The 25,653-nt window shown below is 39.7% G+C and overlaps 4 protein-coding genes across 4 annotated transcripts; all 4 read left to right on the plus strand.

Moving 5' to 3' along the window:
* Window positions 1-2,417, plus strand: LOC110697292 (1-aminocyclopropane-1-carboxylate oxidase homolog 1-like). The gene is made up of 3 exons (XM_021874665.1): window positions 1-683; window positions 1,207-1,528; window positions 1,604-2,417. The coding sequence occupies exons 1-3, from the start codon at window positions 76-78 to the stop codon at window positions 1,853-1,855; spliced, it is 1,182 nt and encodes a 393-aa protein (XP_021730357.1). The 5' UTR covers window positions 1-75; the 3' UTR covers window positions 1,856-2,417.
* A 1,591-nt stretch (window positions 2,418-4,008) lies between these two features.
* Window positions 4,009-5,187, plus strand: LOC110697391 (glutathione S-transferase T3-like). The gene has a single exon (XM_021874769.1). The coding sequence runs from the start codon at window positions 4,009-4,011 to the stop codon at window positions 5,185-5,187; it is 1,179 nt and encodes a 392-aa protein (XP_021730461.1).
* A 560-nt stretch (window positions 5,188-5,747) lies between these two features.
* LOC110697393 (putative nuclease HARBI1) lies at window positions 5,748-7,136 on the plus strand. The gene has a single exon (XM_021874770.1). It carries the CDS (start codon window positions 5,748-5,750, stop codon window positions 7,134-7,136), a length of 1,389 nt encoding a protein of 462 aa, XP_021730462.1.
* A 3,673-nt stretch (window positions 7,137-10,809) lies between these two features.
* LOC110697293 (probable enoyl-CoA hydratase 1, peroxisomal) lies at window positions 10,810-14,855 on the plus strand. Its single transcript, XM_021874666.1, has 3 exons — window positions 10,810-11,624; window positions 13,468-13,750; window positions 14,474-14,855. The coding sequence occupies exons 1-3, from the start codon at window positions 11,212-11,214 to the stop codon at window positions 14,570-14,572; spliced, it is 795 nt and encodes a 264-aa protein (XP_021730358.1). The 5' UTR covers window positions 10,810-11,211; the 3' UTR covers window positions 14,573-14,855.
* Window positions 14,856-25,653: the final 10,798 nt, after the last annotated feature.

Raw genomic sequence — 25,653 nt, forward strand, 5'->3', positions numbered from 1 at the left:
GATGACATAGTGGAAAAAAATAAACTTTAATCTTGTCGTTTATAGCCTTTGCAACCATATATATTCTTACAACTTATGTCCACTTTTATTTCAGCTGATAACCAAATCTTGATATTACATTCCAAGTGTATTAACCTTAGCCAACCAAAACAAAATAAGATGTCCACTAAAAGTGATCGAGAAGCACAATTAAGAGCATTTGATGAAACAAAATTAGGAGTTAAAGGAATTGTTGATGCTGGTGTTACAACAATTCCCTCCATCTTCATTCACCCAATTTCTAAACGACCTCTACCTCAAAAAACCAGCACTTCTAATGTTGATGATGCTAGATTTCAATTTCCAATCATTGATCTTCGCGCGAGCGAAAATGATTTGGATTATAAGAAGATGATAGTTGATAAGATTCGAGAAGCCTCGGAGACATGGGGATTTTTTCAAGTGATAAATCATGGGATTCCAGTGATAGTTATGGAGGAGACGTTGAAAGGAGTAAAAGAGTTTTTTGAACTTGATGATGAGGTTAAGAAAGCTTACTATTCAAGGGATTATGCCAATAAGAGGTTTACTTATCATAGCAATGCTGATCTTTATACTGGACCTGCAACTAATTGGAGAGACACTTTTGGTTGTACAATGGTTCCTAATCCTCCTCGTCCTGATGAGTTGCCTCCCCCTTGCAGGTTTGTCCCTTATAATATCTCGTTCTACTTTTAGTATTTAGAATTAGTTGTCACATTATTTCATCTACTTAAGAAATGGCATAAATAAAAATAATAAAAAAAACATTATAAATTTTTGGTTTATATGAGCCACTAGAGCGGGGATGAGAATCAATCCCAAGATCACCTGGAACCGGGAAGAAAGCTCTTACCAACTGAGTTATCCCTCACTCCAAAAAAAAAAAAAAACATTATATATAATATAACTATATTATCATACACTTTTATAATCCTTGAACTCTTTCATCAATTTTTAAGTAGAAGCGTAGTAAAAAAATATTAATTAATAACGTACCTAAATTTAGGAAAGGTCGGTTAAGACAATTGATGTAAAATTCCAACTAGATATAAATTCCACGCAAATTAGAAAGTATCATGTGTTGCAAAACTATTTTATTTTACAAAAAGGTGACAGTTGCTTGTCCCAATTAAGTGTATAACGTCAAAGATTATCATAAGTTAAAATTTGATTATGGATATGCAGGGAGATACTACCGGAGTATACAAGTCAAGTGATGAAACTTGGAAAAGTGTTGTTTGGGCTATTATCAGATTCACTTGGGCTGCAACAAACCCATTTATATGACATGGGTTGTGCCGAAGGCCTAAACGTTTCGGGTCATTATTATCCGGGTTGCCCACAACCCGAATTGACAATGGGTACTGCAAAGCATGCTGATAGTGTCTTCTTAACTATTTTGTTACAAGATCAAATTGGCGGTCTCCAAGTTCTTCATCAAGACCATTGGGTTGATGTTCCTCCTACTCCTGGAGCTTTAGTCATTAATATAGGTGATCACTTACAGGTAAATAAGTGTTAATGCATATTTTGAGACGACAATTAATTGAGTTACGAGTTTAATGCATAGTTTTATTTTCAGTTAGTATCAAACGACAAATTCAAAAGTGTGGAACACAGAGTACTAGCTAACTATAAAGGACCAAGAATATCAGTGGCATCCTTTTTCACCACATTTTTTCAAGAGACTTCTACAAGGTTTGGGCCCATTAAAGAATTACTCTCCGATACAAATCCTCCAAAGTATCGTGACATCACGGTGAAAGAGTATAATACCTACTCCCTAAATAAAGGACTTGATGGCACCTCGGCCCTTCCACATTTCAAGCTTTGACTCACAATTAAATTTGTGCACGTACATGCTCCCTTTGTCCTTTCAAGAGAGATCGAGTATATGTTTTACTTTTTTACTACATACATTTTATGTGAGCCCCTTTGAATTTTCAAAGTTCAACTAGTTTAATTTAATTTGTTGGACTTAGTTATGTTTAATGATATATAGTAAGATTTATCATGGCTTCTTAAGCGTGAGCTTTATGTGTAAATTTATAATTAATGTCAAATTTTATGGGTGAATAAGGGGGTCAGTGGGAGCTTCCAACTTGTTTCATTAAGTTTGTATTTAGATTTTAAATTAATATTGATTTATTGTGGCACAAGTTTTAGAAAATTGTTGAGTATTTAACTATTTATGCATGTTTTTAAATGTTGTTATGAAGTTTGCCTTTCATTTCATATGTTTACTAGCCTATTGGCCTAAGCAATATCTTTTTTGAATAATTTTTTTATTAAATCAAATAGTATTGCAATTTAACTTTTTTTTTATTTGATATTAAATGATATCAATTGAGTGGCACGTTTTTTCCTTTTTTATCTTTTATTGGCAAAAAAAAAACGACTAGAACATCTAGTTTTGCATGCATTAAATTACCTCTGTTTGCGTACTTTGAATTTCCATGCGTGAAAATTGCTTGGTTAGGAAAATAAATATGGGTGCTGATCAACTATTCCGTATTTTATAACACTTATTGGGTTACAATTTGCAATTATTATTTTAAAAGAGCAATTAGCAAAGTGTTTAACTTGCATTTGTCAAATGTTCTTACGAGTAAAGAATGGGTAAAGTATGTGGTATAAGGTTTTTTTTTTTAAAAAAAAAAAAATAAACCAATTCATTAATAAAATAACCATATGACATTTACAAATAAAATCTTCTTTTTTTTGACGAGTACAAACAAAAGCTAAATTTAACAAATACATAAACCTTAGATCAATCAAAGGTTTATTTCATTGGAGCTATAATCATTGAATATAACTCAGCATATATCGCTGAAATATAAAGCCTCATATTAATCAAGAAGATGATTTACCCTCATTGTGTATATTTTTTTTGTAAGAATACAAATTTAGTAAAAAATAATAATAATAAGAATAAGGGTTGAAAATAATGGAAATTAGACTAATTTCGACCCAAAAAATAAATTAACCAAACCTTTTTATAAAAACCATTAAAAAAAGTGATAAAAAACACAAATTCTTACATGTAGCTGGCCACATCGTGTAGTACTTCGTTAGTGTTAAAGGGTTACTCGTTTAATGGTGCAGGGGTTCTTCGTCAATGTTATAAGGGTTACTTAGAGCACTCCCAGCAGTGAGTGAAAAAACCCTCACGAGAGAAACTTGAGGTGTTAAAAAAAAAACCGTACTCTACAACAATGAGGATAATTCCTCTCATCCTTGAGGAGAATGAAAAACGCTCATAACTTGAGGGGATTTAAGAATGAATAGTGATTGTGTGGGGCCCACGAGCTGCTGACGCCACTTGCTTCAATTTGCTGAGAAAAGAACCAAAACGACGTGTTTTGGTGCTGCATGCATCAAAAACGACGCCGTTTGGTTTCGTTGCCAGCAAAAAAAATTTAAAATGCATGGGTACTGGCGCGCGTCAGAGCAACGAATGAGGAGGCGACACGCGTCAGTCCCATGTAATTGAGCCAATCAGATTTTTTCTCTTTTTCCCAACGGTTATGTTAAAAAAACGGTAATATTGCCGTTAAAAATATAAAAAAAAAAAAAAAAAAAATTCACCAACGGCCATAAAATTTTTTTCTCTATAAATAGACATGCATTTTGATATATTTTGATATACTTTCAAAAACACCAAAAATCTCCTATATTCACTAATTTCCTAATCCTCACTTCTTATTATTATAATTATTATTTACGTTTTTCTGAAAAAAAAATATTATTATTATTATTATTATTATTAGTGTTATTATTATTATTATTATTATTATTGTTATTATCATTATTATTATTATAATTATCATTAATATTATTGTTGTTGTAGCTGTTTTTATTTTTTGAAAATATAATTTAGTTTTTGTTCTTTTAGTAATTGTTGATTTTTTTACTAATTATTGTTTAAAGCTTTATTTATTTTTTCCAAAAATAAAAAGCTTTATTACTTTTCTACTCTATTAACTTATGGATCCTAATAACCCTAATTTTTCTAATCATTTCTCTGATTTGGGTGATGATTTTGTCACTAATCCTCGATTTCAGCTTTTCCTACAAAGGCTTGGAAACAATTCTTTGCAAAATTCAACACAACAAACACCTCATCAAACTCCTTTCCAAAACACTACCTATGAACCACATTCACCTCTTGTTTATCAAGGCACCGATTCTCAATTAGATGATGAAATGGAAGAAAATGTTCCAGACACTCCTCAATACTCTCCACCTCCTTCAAGAGTGTCTGTGAATCAAAACCAACCACTAACAAAAGGAAGTCGAATGTGGTCTGTTGCGGAGGATGAAGCTCTAATTGGTTTGTATCTTCAATTCAGTGAGGATGCAATTGTTGGTACAAGCCAAAAAGCAGCTGCGCTATGGCGAAAAATATCTGCAGCATATGATCAAGCACAGGCTGAGAGACCCCACATCCTGCCGCCAAGACCTTTGAGGAGTTTGGAAAGCCGTTGGAGAAGGATGGCAACTGATTTAATACAATGGAGTAGTTGCTATGACGAAGCTGGTAGGGCAAATGGAAGTGGTTACAACGAAGCAGACCGAATTAATAATGCAAGTAAGTTATTCTATATTTCCTCCAAGCCTACTCCACATAATTTTAATTGTCACCATGGTTGGGAAATGGTTAAAAATGACCCGAAGTGGAGGACAAAACTGAGATGGGCGTTGTCAAGAGAGGAAAGATTAGCTTGCGGTGATGCTGTCGAGGATGACAGTAGTGGAAGTGAAAAGCGGTGTAGAACTGATGATGAAGATGTTGTTCACGTTACCGGTTTCACTTCTGGGGGTCTTGCTCGACCTGATGGCGTTAAAAAGGCAAAGTCCAGGCGTAATAAGGGAAAAGGAGTGGTTGTTGACGTCTCAAACATTACCGAGCAATTAAAGCAGAATAATGCTACGAGGGAAATCGAGGCACAAATGCGGTTGAAGAAGATGGATTTCGACATGGAAAGGGAAAGAAGGAAGCAAAAACAAGTAGAGCTTCACCAAAAACAAGTCGAAATTCAAGAGAGAAGGCTTAACTACGAAATGCTGCAAGATCTAATGGCAAAGGGACCGGACCTAACTCCTGATGAAGAGGCTTACAAGGAAGAATTACGTGCACTACTCTATGGTAGAAGGAACATGTAATTTAGATCAGCTTAATGTGTTTGCTACTGTTTTTATTTAATTAATGTTTAATGTAGTCCTTTTTATTTTAATTAATGTTAAGATGTACTCCTTTTTATTTACATTAATGTGAAATGAATTATGTTTTTTATAACATTAATTATGCAGTAAATTATTTACTTTATGAAATTTGTTTTTAATAAAAATCACATGTAATGGTTAATGACAAATAAACATCTCCCAATAAAATCTCCACAGCTTTATGTTGATTAGTCAAATCAACTGTTCAAGTGTCATACATCACATGCATCTATAATTCAATTGCAATTTAGAGTGCAACGACACATCAATTTCATTGCAGAGATTGCATTGAAGTGTCATATGGACTATATATACATGCATGACACATCAATTTCATTGCAGAGATTGCAATGATACATGAATTTCAATTCAGAGTTACTCACATGCAAAATCAGAGCAACTCACATGCATTGATAGTCACTTGGACTATATATACATGCAAGTGTTATTCAAAACGGAAAGAATCCCAAACAAACCAACTATCAAACCATAACCAAAACATGTCTTTCATTTCCTCCACCTCAAGCTCTAGTTCTTCTGACGTCTCAAATAACGTTGAATTTGATCGGTTAGTTGATGATTATGCTGCTAACCACCTACCTCATATTTTAATTCCCCAACACTCATCACAAGAATCCCAGCTTAATAATGATATAGCAAATGTTCCGGAGCCTAAAAGGGATAGGGAAAGAGAAAAAGGGCATGTACAACTATATAACGATTATTTTGCGAGTAATGCAGTGTATAACGACAACCAATTCCGCCGTAGATTTCGTATGCGAAGATCTTTGTTCTGTCGCATTATGAATAAGGTGGTTGAAGGGGATCAATTCTTCCAACAACGTCCGAATGCAGCTGGAAAGCTTGGTTTATCACCGTTGCAGAAATGCACCGCTGCAATAAGAATGTTAGCGTATGGCGTAGCCCCCGATGTCGTGGATGAATATCTACGTATCGGCCAAACAACCTCAAGGAATGCATTGCAACATTTTTGTCAGGGGGTTATTTCACAATTTGAAAGTGAATATCTACGTAAACCTACAGATGAAGATTTAAGGAGAATCCTTCATCAAAATGAATTGCGTGGGTTTCCAGGCATGATTGGTAGTATAGACTGCATGCATTGGGAGTGGAAGAATTGTCCTACGGCTTGGAAAGCACAATATGCTGGTCGTAGCAAGACTGCAACCCTCATTCTTGAAGCCGTTGCTGATCAGGATTTATGGATTTGGCATGCATTCTTTGGAATGCCTGGCTCATGTAATGATCTTAATGTCCTTTACCGTTCACCGGTGTTTGATGATGTTTTACAAGGTCGTGCACCACCAATAAATTTTTGGGTAAACGGACATCAATATGAGTTGGCCTACTACTTGGCAGATGGGATTTATCCGAAATGGCCAACTTTTATACAAGGTATTACACATCCTCAAGTTCAAAAAGATAAGTTGTTTGCTGATCAACAAGCAGCAGTTCGGAAAGACGTTGAACGGGCTTTCGGAGTTTTACAAGCTAGGTTTGCTATACTACGACAACCTGCACTGGCCTTCGACGAAGATATTCTTTGTGACATTATGAAAGCCTGTATAATAATGCACAACATGATCGTCGAGGATGAACGACACAACTACACACGGGCAGATGTTTTGAGACGATACTACGAAGAAGATCGACCACAACGTCCAGCAGCGCGGGCGGGACCGAGCACAAGTGCCACGGTGAATAACAACGAGCCATTTGAATTCAACGTCGGGCGGCCGCCCAACATAGATTTCAACGCGTATTTTCAGAGGAGGATTGCCCTTCGTGATAGAGAAATTCATTCGTCTCTCAAACAAGATTTAGTAGAACACATATGGCAGAACTTTCGTCATAATACGACCGAATAAGCAAAGTTGTAGAATGTAATCGTATCGTGTTTAAGTTTTAATACTCGTCCTCGTGTATTATTTTAGCTCAAACCGCTTTTATTAAGTTCGTAAACGTACTGTTATTTAATATCCGATGTATTTGTATTGCCGTTTATGTGTTCATTTCAAAAATGTGCTTCTTATTATGTAATCGTTTAAGTTTAAGAAAACATCTTTCGTACAATCTATAATTGCTGTAATTTTTATTAATTATTATATTCTAATAAGAGCGTAAAATTCAAAATTATATTGAAAATGTTTTTTTTATTAATTTTACCCGTCATTAAATAAATACAAATATAAAACAAAAAAAATAAAAATTTACCAAAATAATTAAAAAATTATTAAAAAATATTACATTACAATTAAAATGTAATGAAAAAAAAAATTACATATTTTTAATTGTATTGGAAAGTTAAATATGTAGTATAAACATTATTAAAAAAAAAAGGATAAAAAAAAGGTGATGTGTATTTATGGTGGGGTATAGTAAATAGTGGAGGATAAAGTGATGAGGAGTTTTTTTTTAGAGCATTGGTGTAGAAAAAAAAAACCTCTCATGAGAGGAATTGGATGGGAAGAGAGAGAAAGTGGGTAGAGAGAGATTGAGGGGTTTGTTTTCTCCTCATTGCTGATAATGGTCTTAGTTAGTGTAAATGTGTTGTAGGGATTACTCGGTTAATATTACAAGGGTTACTTGACATGTTATTGGGGTCCCTTATTCGTTTACAAGCCATGGACAAGACGGGCTAGATAAAAAATAAAAAAAAGAAAGGTTTTTGTTGACAAATCTCAATCGTCCATCGTAATTTACAATATTGGCTCAATAGAAGAACCGTAAATACTCCTCCAAAACCCTCTTCTTCAATGGTTTGAGGTTTTTTAAATTTTTACGGTGACACCGGTTTATTCTGGTAAGAACCTTCTTACTTTTGTCTTTTCTAGACTAAATTATGTTCAATATTTGAGATTGGTTGTTTAATTTAAATGTAATTGTTTACTTATTAAAGGTTTGCCATTGAATTTTTGCAAATAACCTAAATGATTAAATGAATGAGCAGTTGTTTGTGATTGTTTATGGGAGTAAAACCTTAAAAAATTCGAAATTTCATAAATTCGATGTTTTGTTAAATCAAGATATTTGGAAAGTAGACCCTTTGTTTATTATGAATTTTCCGTTAATTCGAGGTTTTGTTTATTTTGAAATTCTGTGTATTCGAGGTTTTCTTTATTTTGAATTTCTGTGAATTCGAGGTTTTTTTTTTTTTTTTTTTTGAAAATTCCATATTTCAATCGTCTAGTTTTGTCGAGTACTTAAGGGATGAGTTATTGAGTTTCAATATGAGGGATGTTAGCACTCTATTATCTTGTAATTTTTTTCAATTACTAGAACATTCTTTTCTCGGTTTTTTCACCAAATACCCTTGAATTTTAACATAATTCATCAAATACCAACATTTTTCAAATTCACCATATACTCTTTAGTTTTATGAAAATTACAGTATGCCATTAATGACTAACGGACGTTAACACCATTAGTCATTATGGCTAATAATGTCACGTGGAAACCTATAATTGGTTCCTTTTTAATTATTTAATTTTAAAATAATTATTTAGTTAATTATCAAAAAAAAAAAAAAAAACCAGCCAGCCACCACCCGCCGGCGCAAATCTGACCAGAACCCCCTCGCCGGCGCGAATTCGACCAGAACATCACCTGCCGCGAGCGGAATCCGACCAGAATACCACTCGTTGGCGCTACTCCCTTTCCCTTGAACCACGGTGTCCAAGAAACAACCTAACCACCGGCCGCGAAACAACCTATCTCCTTCGAAAAACCCTTTTCTAACCACCGATCGGCGCCCAAACTTCCCTTTCTTGCGTCGGCGAACCGATTTCGCCCCTCCCGGCGCCATCTCCACCCCAACTGAACCACCACGAATGTCGAAACCCTAAAAACAAAATCTAGGGTTTTGATTTTGGTGTTTTAGCTTGATCCTCAAAATTTTCCTCCGTTACTAGATATTTTACAATGACAAAATGGATTTTGCTTCCTTATTTTATACAATTATTGCGTTATTTTGCACTTACATTTACAGTGGTTTTCGAAAAAAAGAAAAGAAAAGGAATTAATGGTATAGGTTTTGTCAGTAAGTAATGATTGAATAGTTTTGGGTGGAGTAGCCTTAAATTGTTTTACTCGTATAAAACTCATGATCTTGGTTTAAAGATCATTGTTTTTATAAAACCAAACTTTAGTATGTAACTATTATATTTTGATTATATGGGTTTTACAGATTGCTTACTTAATAGCGAGTAGTGTACGATATTACTAACTTAGACCCCGTTTATCTGTTTATTTGTAGACGGAGGCTACTAGGTGAACGTTTTAGAGGTTACTTACCTTGAGATTTACGCACGATCAAGGTAATTTTCAATGTTCATCATCTTTAGAATCCCGTTAGGAAATTGTTTTGAAATATTGTGTGCCAACTACGTGTTTATGTAATTATATGTGATGAGTGTGTTATCGTATGATAAGTGGAATCATATTTATACTAGTTTTCTATATTTTGTGTACTAGTATAAGTATTTTCGAAAATTTAAATAATTGATATCATATGAGTTTTTTAATATAATTAAAATCTTGGGAATTAGATGATTGATTATATGTAATTGATGGTCTCTAAGGCCTATTGGGAAATGAGTGGTAATTCGTATGTCATGTAAAATGACTATGTTCTAATAATACTAAAATTGAAATATTGTTACTTGGGATTAAATTGATTTGTGCAATACTTGTGTGCAATGTGATCGGATAATTTAATCTATTAAATCTACATTACAATTAAGAAGGGAAATGAAACCCGAAAGGGTGAAGAACAGGTTGCCCACTAGTAGTTATGGTTGCTACTAGTTGGTTTAAATTAACGTACATTGTTGTTTAGTCTTCCTCCTAATCACTGGGTATTAGTGAAGGGTGTGCACACTAGGGACATTTTGTTTATTTTCATGGTCATTTGGGGTCACGCGTGACCCTCTTTAAAGTAGGTGGTGACAGGGACTAGTCCCGGCTTACTGACATTCTCTTTCCCTTTCTTAATAATAAGTAATAAAAGTGTTATGTGACAATGTGGTAATGGTTTAATATCATAATGTCTATGTATTTGTATTATGTATAAAATGTTTTCGAACTAAAATTATTTATTTTACGGGATGGAGTTGGAATTACTCAGTTTATCTTATTTTGGGAGTTTTCTCTCTTTTCTTGTTTCTGATTTATTCTGCAGGTTGGTAAGAGGGTACTCGATTACGTGTGAGGAGACGTTAGAATAAACACGTAGCTAAGACAATTTAGTTTACTTCCGAACTTAGTAATTTTCCTTTTTTTTTTTACTTTATTTAAATGTTTTACAGTTTGGATGTATTGACTATTTTATTTGCCACCACTTAGACTACTTAGTTTATCAAATTGTATTTTGTTTTGCTTTGCATTTGTTTTCTATGGAAAATAAGTGTAACAGTAACACTCTCAAGATTCGATGGTTGAGTTTTGAAAGTTAAACAGGTTACTCTATTATTTTAAAAGACTCGAATTCTGGGGGTGTTGCATGACTTTTGCTTGGCCCAATTTAGGTATCTCCTGTTGGAGCCTGTGAGCTTGAACGCCCAACTCTCGAGTCTCTGCTAAATCTGGCAGACGAATTATTTAGGTCGGGTCATTTTGGATCAGCTAACATTCGTTTCGAGTTGCGTTAATTCAGGATTCGGACATGTTATGGATTGGGTCAATTTTGAGTTATATTAGATTTTGGATTTTGGGTCAATTTTTAAGTCATGAATTGGGTCAAGATTGTCGGGTATAGTCTCTACCCAAGACTCAATTGATCATTTGGCACACTCTCCAACATCACCCTCCTGGAGTCCTAGTCTCTCAATCGCTCCCGCCTTGATCAACCAATAGTTCATCTCATCGACTCACAGCAAATATAAAAAAAAAAAACAACCAAAAAAAAACATTTTCTCTTTCCACCTTCAACCAAATCCGGCAACAATGGAGAAACCCACATCAGAAAATCTGATAATCGTAACCCAAGAACCCTCAACTGGTATAGCCCAAGTAATAATAAACCGACCCAAATCCCTGAATTCGTTGACCAAATCCATGATGAGATCATTAGCTCAAGCATTCAAATCCCTCAACGCAGATGAATCCGTCAAAGTCATCATCTTGTCGGGTTCGGGTCGGGCCTTCTGTTCTGGGGTTGATCTGACTGCTGCGGAAGACGTATTCAAAGGTGATGTTAAGGATGTTGAGGGTGATCCTGTGGCTCAGATGGAGCGGTGTAAGAAGCCTATAATTGGGGCTATTTCTGGGTTTGCTGTTACTGCTGGTTTTGAGATTGCTCTTGCTTGTGATTTGATTGTTGCTGCTAAAAACACCAAGTTTATTGATACTCATGCTAGGTAATGATTTTTTTTATTTTGTTTTAATTTTTGGGGTGATTCATGAATTGGGTTTATGTAATTGTTGATAATTTATTGGAATTTTGGAGCATGATTCTTGTTTATGGGAGTAATTTGATATCTGGGTTTTGATTTTATTGATATAGAAATATATTGCTAGGAAATGGGGAATGTTGTTAATCAAATTGTTATGTCAATGTTTTATATGCTGGTATTTGGATTGCTATAGTGTTAATTAATTAATAAATCCTGGAAGTGTGATTGGGAGCTGTCCGAATGAGCAGAAATAGTCTTGGGTGTACGTAACTCTTGGTATGACAGAGTGAGTGATGGAACTTGCAGTTGTCCAACAAATGTGATTTGGGGCTCTCTGAATGTGATAAAAACATAGTCTTGGGTGCACGTAGATTTATGCGCACTTAGGAGTGTAATTGGAATGTCAAGTGTGAAGTTTAGGAAATAAGGAATGATACATTTGCTAAAATAGATGGGAAATTAGAGTGCAAGTTGGGGCTAATTAGGAGATATAGAACTATATATAGAGTTGCTATAATTTTTACCTACTAATCAGGCATATCAGGTTTGTGTGCATTTCCTGGAGGATTTAATTATTAGGCATGTGGAACTATGTAATATGGAAAATCTACTTGCTAAGAACTTAATGATGTTTCAATTACGGTTTAAGAGAGTTTATGCAGAACTATTTGTTTACATAACTCTTATAGAGTTGGGAACAATTGTGTGGCTCAACTTGCTAAACAGGTTTTGTGTAGCTCACTTGTTGCACGGGCTTAGCAATAGCATGACAATTATGAACTCTTGATAAGGAGATGAGTGTGGCTTGTTTCATGAGGCAAATGATGTCCATATTATTTTTATTATTAATAATAATGTAGCCAATAAGATTGTAGTGCATTAGCCAACTGATGGAGCACATCCTTGTCCTAGAGAGTTTGATCAATATTATAGTAAGCATGTATGTTTGTTCAAAGGCCCACCTTGTCGGAATATTTCCAGTAAAAAATGCACAGCTAACACCGGGCAACAGACAGAAAGCTAGAGAGACCATTGGAAAGTCTGGTGCAACTATAATCGGTATCCTAGAGCTAGGCATACCACAGAGAGGCATCCAGATCAGTCCAGGATCAACAAAAGAAGGGTTTGCAATTTGTGGATTAGACCTGGAACAAAACGAGGAAAGTCAACAAGAGGAATTGAAGTGGAAATATGTAATACATTCTCTCATCTTGGAAAATAAATGCAGCAAGTTTAGTGATCATAAAGTTAGGGGAGGATGAAAACATGTGGAAAAAATTAAGGAGGCTAGTTCCAGATTACTTTGAATCTGGCAGATCAACCAAGATTGCATAACTCACATGCTTTATGAGATTAACAGATTAGGAATTGGAAGAAAGTGAAACTAAAGGGTCTGCTTTCCCTTTTTTAGACGTGGAATGAGAGAAGGGAATTTGATAAGCTAAAACTTCCAAACAATGTTAGAAAGATTTCAAAGAATAATGCAAGCCTTTTCTTTTTCTCACCTCCCCTTCCTCTGTGAATGCCTTACCAAACGCATAATTTTATTAATTTGTTGTTTCTTCCTCTCCTTGGCCATTATCATTAAGTTGAAGCTAAAAGTCAGTATAATAATTTTAAATTAAATTGTAACTTTTTTTTTGGTTTGTGTGTGTGTGTGTGTGTGGCAGAAAACTACTGTATGTTCTCACTGGAAACATGCCCTTTTATTTAGCTTCAGTTGCTAGTGCAGTAGTGCTCATAATTTTTGTGTAATAATTTGTTCATAGTTCATTCACTATCATTTTCATCTGTGCTAATACTGCAGATTTGGGATATTTCCTTCATGGGGGCTCTCACAGAAGCTTTCTCGCATTATAGGGCCAAATAAAGCTCGTGAAGTGTCACTGTCTGCCACTCCTTTGACTGCAGAGCAGGGTGAAAAATTGGGATTTGTTAATCACGTAGTTGAAGTCAGTGAATTGATGAAAAAAGCTCAGGAAATCGCAACTTCAATTGCAAAGAACAACCAAGACCTTGTTTTGCGGTATAAATCAGTCATAAATGATGGTCTGAAGCTCAGCTTGGGTGATGCACTTGCACTGGAAAAGGTATTTATCTTTTCTGAGCTCATGGGCTTTTTGTTGATTTCTTTGTTTTCTGGCTGAGCTCTGAGGGTAATTAGTTCATTAATTTGGTGAGAGCCTTGCTTATTATTAGTATAATTGCATGACTTCCACATCCCCAATGAAGCTATATTGTTCTGAATTGTAATGATAATCAAATTCAGCATGCTTTCTTTCAAAAGGGTATTACTTGGTAAAGCTTAAAGTTCTCTTTCCCGTTTAAGCTGACGTGGGAGAAGGGCAAGTGGTTGTAAGAACACTGGTCTTGTTTCCAGAGCTTTACATACCAACTTTCTGCCATATAATTATACTGTGTGAGTTTTTTGTTGCTTCCCGTTTTGCATTTGACTGGTTGTTAATGCCATGTAAATATGTTATCTCCTCTATCGCAATTAAAGAATCTATTTGATCGTGGGCTGGAGCTCATTGTTTATATATCATCTGATCAATTGGAGAACTTGAGAATGTGCACATATTCCCAAGTTCTAACTGTATAGGGTTGTTTAATTATTGTTTTATATTTGTTCCATTTGAACTGTACATAATTCTAGTAATGAAAGAAGTTGCTGATACAATGTAGTAATTGTATCTCATTTTTCTCTGAGGGAATTTTAACTGATGAATCTGTAATGTTTGTCATGTTCATTTCCAATTGATATGTGTCATCTGCTTATAACTTACCATGTAAACTATGCTTCTATCTTGCAGGCGAGGGCTCATAGTTATTATGATGGAATGACAAAAGAGCAGTTTAAGAAAATGCAGGACTTTATAGCTGGGCGAAATACAGGACGGTCCAAGCTGTAAAAATGGTATCCTTTCACTTTGTTGTAAGTGTTCCAGTGATCACTGGAGACATCATTTCACCATGTTGTAAATAGTGTTCTGTGATCACTGGAGACTTCCTTTCACCTTGTTGTCGATTAAGTGTTCAGTGATCACTGGAGACTGTAAAGTTGCTGCAGATGACATTAAGGTTTCAGATCAATAATCTATTACATATTGAACCATTTTCAGATCAATATTGTAATAGATCAATAATCTATAACAATAAGTTGCTGCGGATATCTGAAAAAGCTGTCTTCCTTTATTTTGTTTTAAATTCTGCAATTTAGGATGTTTGAAAAAGTTGTCATTTGTTCTTAACACTTACTCTGTACTAGGTACTAGGTGATATCGTAACAAGTTAGACTACTAATTCTTTACAAATGACAATGTGTGACTAATATCTATGAATATGATTCTGTGATATTGGAGTAGTATATTGCTTCCAATAATAAATTTCCTTCCCTCCTTTACCTTGAAAATAAAATTGAAAAGTGCAGAGGTGGATTAGCCAAATGTTTTTATTATGTATACTCATTTTATTCATCTGCATCATATGGTGTATACACTTTGCAATTTCCCAAAACTTTTATTTAAAAAATCAAATAGCTATACTTTCGTTGTTTCTGAATGATATAGTCTTGCATTACATAGTTTTCATTGTGACATTGAGTGATTGAGAAGAATGAGAACTAATTTATTGAGAGATGTTCTTACCCAATAGAATTAAAGTAAAAGAAAAAATAACTTACGGAGTATTTTTAAAGGATTTTTTTTTTAATGAAAGGATTCCTATTTTTATAGATGAAAGTACATAATAATATAAAAATCTAAAGAAAAAAAAAATCAATTACTTGTACAAATTTATAACCTAAAATCACTATATTAAAATCTAAATTAGGCAACAAATTTACGCAAGCTTCGTGGTCACTACTAACTTTACTAATGTGAGTTAGAGAGTTAGGTGAAAAGTTTCTGCATATATCACCTACTCTACTTTTTCCCAAATTAGGTTTATTTTCAACCTTTTTCTAAATAAGGATTCATCATTTTAAACCGTCTACCAAATCCTACTCAGAAGACATTCCAATCATCGTCCATCAATTTTTCAAATCAACATCAACAATTTAATACTCTTTAGTGGCTAAACTTTCATTAATACGCCTATTTTTTGTTTTGTGAGGTAACAAAAATTAGATTATGAAAATCACGGTTTTCCTTCAATTTTTTTTTTTTTTTTTTTGAAAGGGAAATATGAGCCAATGCATAAAACATGCATTTATTAATCTCAAAGAATTGAATGACTAAATAAGTCTAATTAAGAGGTGTTTCGGGGTTTTCTGATGTCCTGCGGGAGAGTTACAATTCCGAGACTGGAACCGGGCGCCTGTACCTGCAAAACAAACGGATGCTCCGGATGATTGGAGATCCGCCTCCGACGGTCAAGTTAGTACTTGATTAAGGAGTAATTAATGCGGAAATTAAAGTGATTGGGTCTCTCTAGGTGAGAGAGTTTAATGTGTGTAATCTGCGTAATCTCCCTTAATGAGGATTAAGGGAGGTATTTATAACCTCGGGAAACGTGCCAATCTAGGTTTAGGTTAACCTTGGGCTGATTGGGCTTCCCACGGAAGTTGGGCCTAGGTGACCGGTTATCCCAGGTGTCATGGGAAGGACACGTGTCGTGTCGTAATTGGTCCATAGTGGACGGATCATTGCTTGACACGTGGCAGGCTCCTATTGGCCCATGTGACGGACACATGGCAGAACCTGATTGGTCCACTTGTCAGATGATGATTGGTGGGGAAAAATCCCCTAATCATTGGCCCCTCACAGGTGGCACGTGACTGGTCACGTGTTACCTGTGACAGGTATCGCCCTGTAACAGGCGACGGCCTGCTACAGGTGTCACTCGGCGAGAGGCCGAGAGATTCTCCCGCCAAAATTTTGAATTCTGGAAGTGACCCTTCGCCTTCTCACTTCGCCTATATAAAGGAGTGTTGACTTCGGTCATTTTCACACTTGAAAACTTTGTGAGAGAACATTCGGACCCCTGAACTTGCTCTGACATTTTGGACCCTTTCTGCCAACCGCCTGCTCTGACAAGCCGACTGCAAAGGATTTTCAGAACTTCATCAATCGTCACTCGTTCAGGTAACCGTCGGTTCTCTTACTCTTAATTTTCTCTTTACTTTATTCTTTTTTTGAAATGGCACCACGGAAGCACACGACACGACCTAGGTTAGTGATCAGCCGGTCACCGAGGACGGCTGAATCTAGGACTAGGAGTGCCGCCTGCCCTTTTCTGGACCCATCTTTGCCCTTTATACAAAGTCCGACTGTATCTGTGTCTATGCAGAGCATGATGGCCAGAACAAAAAAGACTGCCAGGATCTCAAACTCAGACGGCTCCTCCCACAGGGTGCCGATTAGTGAAACATCTGACCAGGCGCCAGATGTGGAAGTGAAACAAAGCGGCTTGAAAGCCAGCAGTTCTGAGGGAGGAGTCAAAGTGACCCCTTCCCATTTTACAGTTGACAATTCTACATTCTCTCCTGCTCCTTTTAAAGGAGAAGAGGTGGGCCCCTCCGGGAGAGGGGAGGAGTCGTCCTCTTCGGACTCGTCAGAGGACGATTCCGAGTCTAGCTCTTCTGGCCATGCTTCTCTGGACACAGAAGAGAAAAACAGTCGCCTACAAGAGGCGAGGCTTTCTCACGCAGTTGAGAAGGGGGACGATTGGGCGGAGCCATCCGCCTCTCACCGAGAGCAAAATACCCCCTACTACTGCACGGTACCTCGGGGCCAGATCACATCTATGCAAGAGAAAGTGGAGAGCTTTATCGCAAACCACAAAATGGGCCCCGACTTTTTAGTGTTCGTGCCGGATCCAGAAGACACAGTCGTCTGGCCGGCTGGTACCAGTTATGATGGCGCCTGCTTTGGCTGCTACGAGGCGGCCATCAAGGCTGGGCTGCGCTTCCCACTACATCCGGCTGTTCAGCGGATCTTGGATGGGTATGAGTTGGGGTTATGGCAGTTAGCCCCGAACTCCTGGGTCAACGTACTCGGCTATGTGGCCGGGTGCGAACTGCACGGGGTGGAGCCGAAATTCGAGGCTTTCGCCCACATGAACTACCTCAGCCGGACCCCTAAGGCAGGTGGTACCGGCTGGTATCAATTGACGAGCCACAGGGGCTACCTCATGACGAGAGGTAAAGCAAACAAATGGAAGGACTGGCGGAGCACCTTCCTTATCATTGAGAGTTCAGACACAGAGCTGAACAAGCGCTTCAACAGGTGGAACAGGAATCCGCCCCTTCTTGCAGGCGGCCGCAGCATGCCGCCTGTTCCCCCCAAGGCTAAGAAAGAGATCCTAGATAAAGGACTCTTCAAAGTAGAGTCGAAGGTGAACTCTACTTCAGGGGTACGAGAGCAAGTACCCCTGCACTGCGTCCCGAGCTTCAAATGGCTCTACGACGAGTACTTTTTGGCCGCCTGTGGCCTCAGCAGTCGGTGCTCAAGAGGTAGCCGACCTGTCGAATACTCTGTTGTTCCATGCATTTCTTGTTATGACTTTTATTAACTTTGCTATTTGTTTTTGCAGCAGACGCCATGAGCAAAATTACCGCCTCCAAGACTGCGGCGGCCATGTTGCGGGCCTCCATCATGCAACAGTCTTCAACCGACTCCCTCAACAAGGGGGCACCCTTGGTGGGCTTCGAACCTTTCACCCTCTTTTTGGAGTTGTGTTTATGCATATACTGACTCTTTTCTTCTTTTTTAGACGGGCGCTCCAAGAGCTTCTTCTTTCCAACAGCCGGACCCCAAGGCCCGGAGGACGACTGTTGCGAGCTCTCCTGGTTCTGCCAGGAAACATGTGGCGGCTGCGAACCAGCTTGGCCACCTAGAAGTATGAAATTATCCTTGTAAATTTTTGACTTGCTCCCTTCTTTACTAGGTCTAATCCGTTTGTTTATGCTTGATGCAGCCGGCCCTCAGGAGCCTGACTTGGTCGAGGTGGCCAAGTCTATGATCAAGGTCGTTCCTCCAGCTGAAAGGGAGGCGGTCAGGGGTGTCGGCACCCTTGACCTAGACGGGATTGCAGGGGTCCTTGCTGAGGTATACTTAACATATTTTTGAGTATTTGAATTCCAGGACGCCTGTTTTCTTTTTTGTTTGGAAACTGACGTCTGTTCCCCTTTTTACTTAGGCCCTGCTCCGAGTGAACGGCCTTCGCAAGCCGCTTGACCGGAAGAACAAAGAGGTAAAGGCTGCAAAAGCTATGGCCGCCTCTGACTGTGATAAGGCAATGTTTCAAATTGCGCAAAATGAAGTTCTGACCATTGATATTCTTTATTATCAGGCGCAGGCTACCGCCGCTATCCGGGCTCAGTTAGAGGCGGCCCAGAAGAGGAATAGCGAGCTGGAGGCGACCATCAACAACCTCAAGGCCGAGCTGAGACCTCTTCGCCAAAAGATGTCCTCATACGAAACCTTGGAGAAATCATTGGCGAGCGTAAAGGTACGCCTGGTGACCCAGGAGAAGAGTCTTACTCAGGAGCTCTCGGAAAAAGGCCGAGCAAGAAAAGAAAGAGCTGGTCCGGGAGATGATGGAAGACTCTGCTCAAATCCAGCGCATGACTTGGGGCCGCCTCTTCCCCAATGTCGACTTTGCCTCATGGGAAAAAACGTACCGCCAGTGTTCTGATAGATATAATCAAGAGATCCTGGCGGCTGCTGAGGAAGAGGCGTTGGAGGAGGAGGAGCAGCCGGTAGTGGCGCTTGTGCCGCTTGGGGGTAATGCATCAAAGAAGGATGCAGCTGAAGCCGAGTCCAGCAAGAAGAGTGCTGACCAGGTGGCAGCTGCTAATATTGAAGATCTGCCCCCTTCTTAAGCTTTATGTCTTCTTTCCACGGCCTGCGTGCCGTTTGTTTGTATTTACCCGGCCACGGGGCCGGGGCTCTGAATATTTTGCCGGTCTTTAATGACCGGCTTCTTTTTAATGAATTTTTTTGTTTTGCTTCAAATTTGTTCAAGTATTGAATTATTCTGATATCCAATTGTACACTATACCGACTGTTTTACATGGCCGATAGTTGCAGACAGGTACAGATAGTTAGTCACGCTGCCTATGACCCTGGACGACTGGTTGTGTGTTTCCAGGCTAGACGATCAGTCGGCCATTTATCCAATCGGTATTCGAACCATTTTAAAGACTGAATCCCCTTTAGGCAGGCGGTCCTGTCATTTGTAAAATTAACCAAGTAGGAAAGTTGTTTCCTACTTGTCATGCTTTTAGGCTAGAGACTTTAGGCCGTCTAGGCCGACTGTTTCCCGCCATATTAAATCTAGTGTGAACAGGTGCTGTATGAACACCTTTTTAGTTTCATACTAAAATTTTTAAGGAGTGACCAAGTAAACATGATTGTTACCTAGTCGCCAAGTAACTGAGTAGTAGAGGTATCAAGCGGTGGGTACCGGTTGTTCCCCTTTATTCGCCAATGTTTGTTTGCTTTTAACTCATAGGTTGTTAACCTAGCAGGAGTAGTGGTTGAGAGCCCCTGTTTGCTAAAAACAGGCGGACGACTCATACCTTTTAGGCTCCATACTGAGTTTGAGAGAGTGACTATGAGTTAACTTTGGTGTTACTCAGTCGCCGTCACTCCTGCTTGAGTAGTAAAGGTACCAGGCGGCGGAGGCCGACTGAACCTTTTGATTCGCCAATGTTTGTTGGCTATTAACTCAAGAGGTACCCCCTGCATTTATCCCAAGTAATACAGGCGGTCATCTGACTCAGATGCCAACTGCTACCACTGGTTTGGTTAGTGATAGAGTTATCCTTGTCTCAAAAAGGGCTACGTGGTTGCCCTTGGGGACAGTCGTATAGGTGCCGTGTAATTAGTTTATAGAGCAATGTTCCACCCAAAAGGGAGCTGCTCTCTGCGACGAATTTCATCCGGAGGGATGCCGCCGGACGCCTGCTATGATGTTGGGACAGGTCGTATTAGTTTAAAGATTGGATCAGTTGGCTTGGCGCCTGGACTGATCATTCGGCTTGTGGAATTGGTTAGTTCTTGGTGAACGTAGGTGCTAAGTAAGAGATGGGTAGCCGATAAGAATAAAAATTAAACATGGAGAGTAGCCGACTGTTTGTGAGTAGGCATGCCCCTCTTAAGTAAAAATGAAAACTGAGTAAAGAGAGTAGCCGACTGTTTGTTAGTAGGCGTGCCCCTCTTAGTACAAAATTGAATATTAAGTATGCAAACTTTTATTAAGTAGCCCTTGACTATTTATATCATTCAAAAGAAATATTTCTTAAGATTATCTGCATTCCAAGTTCGAGGCAACGGTTGGCCGTCTGGTGTTTCCAGACGGTAGGTACCGTCCCTGACCTCTTCACAGATTCGGTAGGGTCCTTCCCAGTTTGGAGTTAGTTTGCCAGACTCATTAGCCCTTCCAACTGCTTCCATTTTTCTAAGTACAAAGTCCCCCACTTTGAGTGGACGCCTGTGTACTTTTTTGTTGTATGATCTAGTCATTCCCAGGCGGTAAATTTCATGGCGCAAGACAGCATTGCCCCTCCTTTCAGGAAGTGAGTCTAATGCCAGGCGCATGGCTTCCCAGTTTGTCTCTTCGTCATATAGCATTACTCGAAGAGTCGGCTCGTAGTGTTCTATTGGAAGAACAGCTTCCGCACCATAAGTTAGGAGGAATGGAGTTTCTCCAGTCGCCCCTTTTTCAGTCGTCCTAATGGCCCAGAGAACATGTGGTAATTCATCCGCCCATAGGCCGCCTGCTCGTTCAATCTTTTTCTTGAGACCGTCTGAGATGATTTTATTAAAGGCTTCTACCTGGCTGTTTGCTTGTGGACGGCCGACAGATGCAAAGAAGTGTGCAATTCCTTGGTCACCCAACCAGCTTTTGAGAACAGGCGTCTCAAATTGGGGACCATTATCAAAAACCATAGACATGGGAACCCCGAACCGAGTGATAACATTTTTCCAAATGAATGAAATTACATCCTTCGTCTTGATTCCCTTTACAGCCTCCGCCTCTACCCATTTAGTGAAGTAGTCGACGGCAACAAGTATGTACCTCCTTCCGCCTGTAGCAGGCGTATATGGACCCAGAATATCCATGCCCCACTTAGCAAACGGTAGTGGGCTATGAATGGTAGTAGGGTCAGTAGCCGGACGGTGAATTAGCTTGTCAAACCTTTGGCACTTGTCACATTTTTTCACCATCTCCATTGCATCTGCTTCTAAAGTAGGCCAAAACTAGCCCTGCCGCCTTGCCCGTTGAGCAAGCGTCCTACCGCCTATATGGGAAGCACAGTAACCAGAGTGAAGATCGTCTACTATCTCTCGTCCCTTTTCTGGAGTAACACACTTTAAGAAGGGTTGAAGGTACCCCCTTTTGTGAAGTTCTCCCTTTATTATTTCAAAACTGGTTGCTCGTTTTTTCAGTGCTGCCGCCTGTTGATGATCATCCGGCAGGGTACCGTTTGTCAGATATGCCCTGATTGGATCCATCCAGGTTGAGCTTCTGTCTAAGATTCCAATAGGGTCTTCCTCAATGCTTATCTTCTCCATTACTTCCCAAAAAACAGTTCGAGGAGTATCACAGGAGGCGGAAGATGCTAATTTTGACAGTGCATCTGCCTGGTTGTTTTCTGATCTCGACACTTGGGTCAGATGGAAATCCTCAAGGGAGCCGAATGCTTGTCGTACCGCCTGTAAATACTTGATCATGGCCGGATGGGTTGCTTCGTATTCGCCATTGTACTGACTCACTATCAATTGTGAATCGGAACAGGCGTCTATTTTTCTTGCCCCTGCCGCCTTGCACATGCGGATTCCGGCTAGTAAAGCTTCATATTCTGCCTCATTGTTTGAGGCCTGAAAACTGAAGCGTAGAGCATACTCGTACCTGTCGCCCTCTGGCGACTGACATATGACGCCTTCTCCACAACCATTTGAAGTAGAGCTTCCGTCCACATATACCTTCCAGACTTGGTCTGTAACTTGAGAGTCAGGAGGACGAGTCATCTCAACAATAAAGTCAGCAAAGGCTTGCCCCTTCACTGCTTTTCTAGGCTCGAAAGTAACTTCGAGGCTCTGTATTTCTATGGCCCATTTGATCATTCGGCCTGACGACTCCATGATGGTCAGTGGCCGCTTGATAGGTTGGTCTGTATACACGACGACTGCATGTGCCAAAAAGTAGGGCTTCAATTTTTTAACAGCCATGAAGAGTGCAAGACCAAATTTCTCCACTAAGGGATACCTCAACTCGGAATTTTTCAGTACATGACTGACAAAGTAGACCGGGAGCTGACAGCCGTCTCTTTCAGCAAGGAGAACAGCGCTTAACGCATGATCAGAGACGGCCAGGTACATGTAGAGTACTTCTTTGGGCAAAGGGCTGACCAGCCTCGGCAAGGAATGCAAGTGAACTTTCAATTTCTGGAAGGCCGCCTGAGCATCCGGCCCCCATTCAAACCTTGCCTTTTTCTTAATTGCCTGGAAAAAGTATAGTCATTTGTCGCCTGATCGGCTTAGAAATCTTCCCAAGGCCGCCAGACAACCTGTTAACTTCTGAACCTCTCGGATGGTACGAGGCGACTGCATGTCGATGACCGCCTGCACCTTCTCAGGGTTCGCCTTTATTCCTCTCTGATTGATAAGGAATCCGAGAAATTTCCCAGACTCAACTCCAAAGACACATTTCTTGGGATTGAGCATGACATGGTGCCGCCTGAGTGTGGCGAAAGTTTCTCGGAGGTCCGACAGATGATCTTTCTGAAGTTTAGACTTGACAATCATATCATCAATATATGCCTCGACATTTCTCCCAATCTGATCAAAGAACACAGTGTTTATCATTCGCTGGAAAGTGGCCGGGGCATTCTTAAGACCAAACGGCATGACCGTGTAACAGTATAACCCCTGATCAGTGACGAAGGCCGTCTTCTCCTGATCTTTCTCCCATAAAGGAATTTGATGGAAACCAGAGTAGGCGTCCATAAAGCTCATCAAAGCATGGCCGGCTGTTGAGTCGACCAGGTTATCAATTTTAGGCAGAGGGTAACTGTCTTTGGGGCACGCCTTGTTTAAGTATGTGTAGTCTACACACATTCGCCAGGTGCCATTCGGCTTTTTAACAAGCACCACATTTGCAACTCAGTCTGGGAAGTAACATTGCCGGATGAACCCTGCATCAAGTAATTTTTTAACTTCAGCGGCTGCCGCCTGACTTCTTTCTTCGCCATGGTTCCGCTTCTTCTGCCATACCGGCTTCTTTTTCGGATCCACGGCCAGTTTATGTACCGCCAGATCAGGACTAATGCCTGGCATTTCATGGACTTCGAATGCAAAGATGTCCTTGTATTCTTTCAATAGTTTGTGAAAGTCGTCGCCCAGGTCCCTTAGAGCAGTCGTCCCAACCTTGATCGTTCTGTTAGGACGCGAGTCATCTAACATCAGGTCCGTATGCTCACCAGCTGGCTGAGGGCGGAATTCATCCGACCGCTCCTCTGCCAATGATTGCTATTTTCTGTCTTTTCTTGCGGCCCCTGTCTGGGATGCCTTTCTCTTCTTGCCGCCTGCTTCTTGAACAGGCGCACTCTCCTTGACATTGTCAAGGTCTATTTTTCCACCGCTCGACATAGTGGCCATAACAGTGGGCTTGACATCCAAGAGATAGCACTCTCGGGCCATCTTCTGATCTCCCCTTAGGGACCCGACTGTTCCATTATCCCTCTCAAACTTGAGCAACATAAGAGATGGGATTATAACAGCCTTGGAATTATTCAGGGTTGGTCGTCCCAGAATCATGTTGTAGGCCGAGAGTTCTTCTACTATCAGGAACCGGACTACCATGTGTCGTCCTTCCCCTTTTTCACCCAGGCAGATGGGTAAATCCACTCGTCCAACTGGGTGGACGACTCCTCCTCCAAACCCTACTAAAGGGTGGGATGCCGGATGTATGCAATCAGTCTGATATTTTAGTTTCGACAAACATTTGCTACTGATGAGATCTGAGGAGCTTCCGGTATCTATGAGGATTCGGCCAACTCTCTGGTTGGCCACTTTACATTCAATAACGATAGGGTCGTCATGCGGCCCTCTTACCCCTCCTAGATCTTCTTCAGTGATGACAATCTCAGGAAATGAATATTTGGAGGGCCGTTCTTGGTGAACGGAATTTACATCTAACCGTCTGATATTGTCTTTGTTGCCCCTAATAGTGGGGCCGCCTCCTGAGAAACCGCCTGCAATGGTGTAGACGACTGCATCATCTGTATCGGAACTGTCGGCCTGTTGATTCTTTTTGGCCGACTGCTTTTTCGAGGAAGTGTTCCCCGTAGATTTCTTGACATAAGTGTCAAGATCACCTTGCTCAGCCAGGCGGTCCAGATACCGCATGAGACTGATGCATTCATTGGTGTGATGACCAACATCTTCATGATAATCACATAATTTTTCTTGGTTCCGGTTGTTTGCAGAACCCTTCATGGGGACCGGCTTCTCAATTGAGATCCGTCCCTTGATTTCCTTTAGGATAAATTGGCTATCCTTGTTAAACGCATACTTTGGGGAGTATGGTTTGAATTCTTTTTTCTTTTTCTGGGCCGGCTGTTTAGAGGAATCAGCCGCCCAGACCTCTTTTTTCTTCTCGTCTTTGTTTGACGACTGCTTCTGTCGTCCTTCTCTTTTGTCGGACCTTCTCCCGTCTGACTGTTTTACCGTACTACAAAGATCAGTCGCCTGTATATAAGCTTCCGCTTCAATCAAGGCCTCTTGAAGAGTCGCCACCCTCTTTCGGACCAAATCAAATTTGAAGGTCGACCCGTCTTTGAGACCTCTGAAAAAGTCAGTATAGGCTACTTCATCCGGTAACCCTTGAATCTGTATTCTCATCAGGTTAAACCGCCTGATGTAAGAACGAAGCCCCTCCTTCTCGCCCTGCTGAATTGTTCCTAAATCAAGGGTCGTCTTCTTCGCAGGGATGTTCATGGCGAAGTTGGAGGTGAATAAGTAAGCAAGCGTCTTGAAGTTAT

The sequence above is a fragment of the Chenopodium quinoa genome, unplaced genomic scaffold, assembly GCF_001683475.1.
Source record: "Chenopodium quinoa cultivar QQ74 unplaced genomic scaffold, ASM168347v1, whole genome shotgun sequence".
In the NCBI taxonomy this organism is placed as follows: Eukaryota; Viridiplantae; Streptophyta; class Magnoliopsida; order Caryophyllales; family Amaranthaceae; genus Chenopodium; species Chenopodium quinoa.

Bases quoted from the DNA above. Each gene is read 5' to 3' on its own strand.
- LOC110697292 (XM_021874665.1), top strand. From the start codon at position 76: ATGTCCACTTTTATTTCAGCTGATAACCAAATCTTGATATTACATTCC. The intron at 684-1,206 runs GTTTGTCCCTTA...ATGGATATGCAG, and splicing joins GAGTTGCCTCCCCCTTGCAG to GGAGATACTACCGGAGTATA. The intron at 1,529-1,603 runs GTAAATAAGTGT...TTTTATTTTCAG, and splicing joins ATATAGGTGATCACTTACAG to TTAGTATCAAACGACAAATT.
- LOC110697391 (XM_021874769.1), top strand. From the start codon at position 4,009: ATGGATCCTAATAACCCTAATTTTTCTAATCATTTCTCTGATTTGGGT.
- LOC110697393 (XM_021874770.1), top strand. From the start codon at position 5,748: ATGTCTTTCATTTCCTCCACCTCAAGCTCTAGTTCTTCTGACGTCTCA.
- LOC110697293 (XM_021874666.1), top strand. From the start codon at position 11,212: ATGGAGAAACCCACATCAGAAAATCTGATAATCGTAACCCAAGAACCC. The intron at 11,625-13,467 runs GTAATGATTTTT...CTAATACTGCAG, and splicing joins TTTATTGATACTCATGCTAG to ATTTGGGATATTTCCTTCAT. The intron at 13,751-14,473 runs GTATTTATCTTT...TCTATCTTGCAG, and splicing joins ATGCACTTGCACTGGAAAAG to GCGAGGGCTCATAGTTATTA.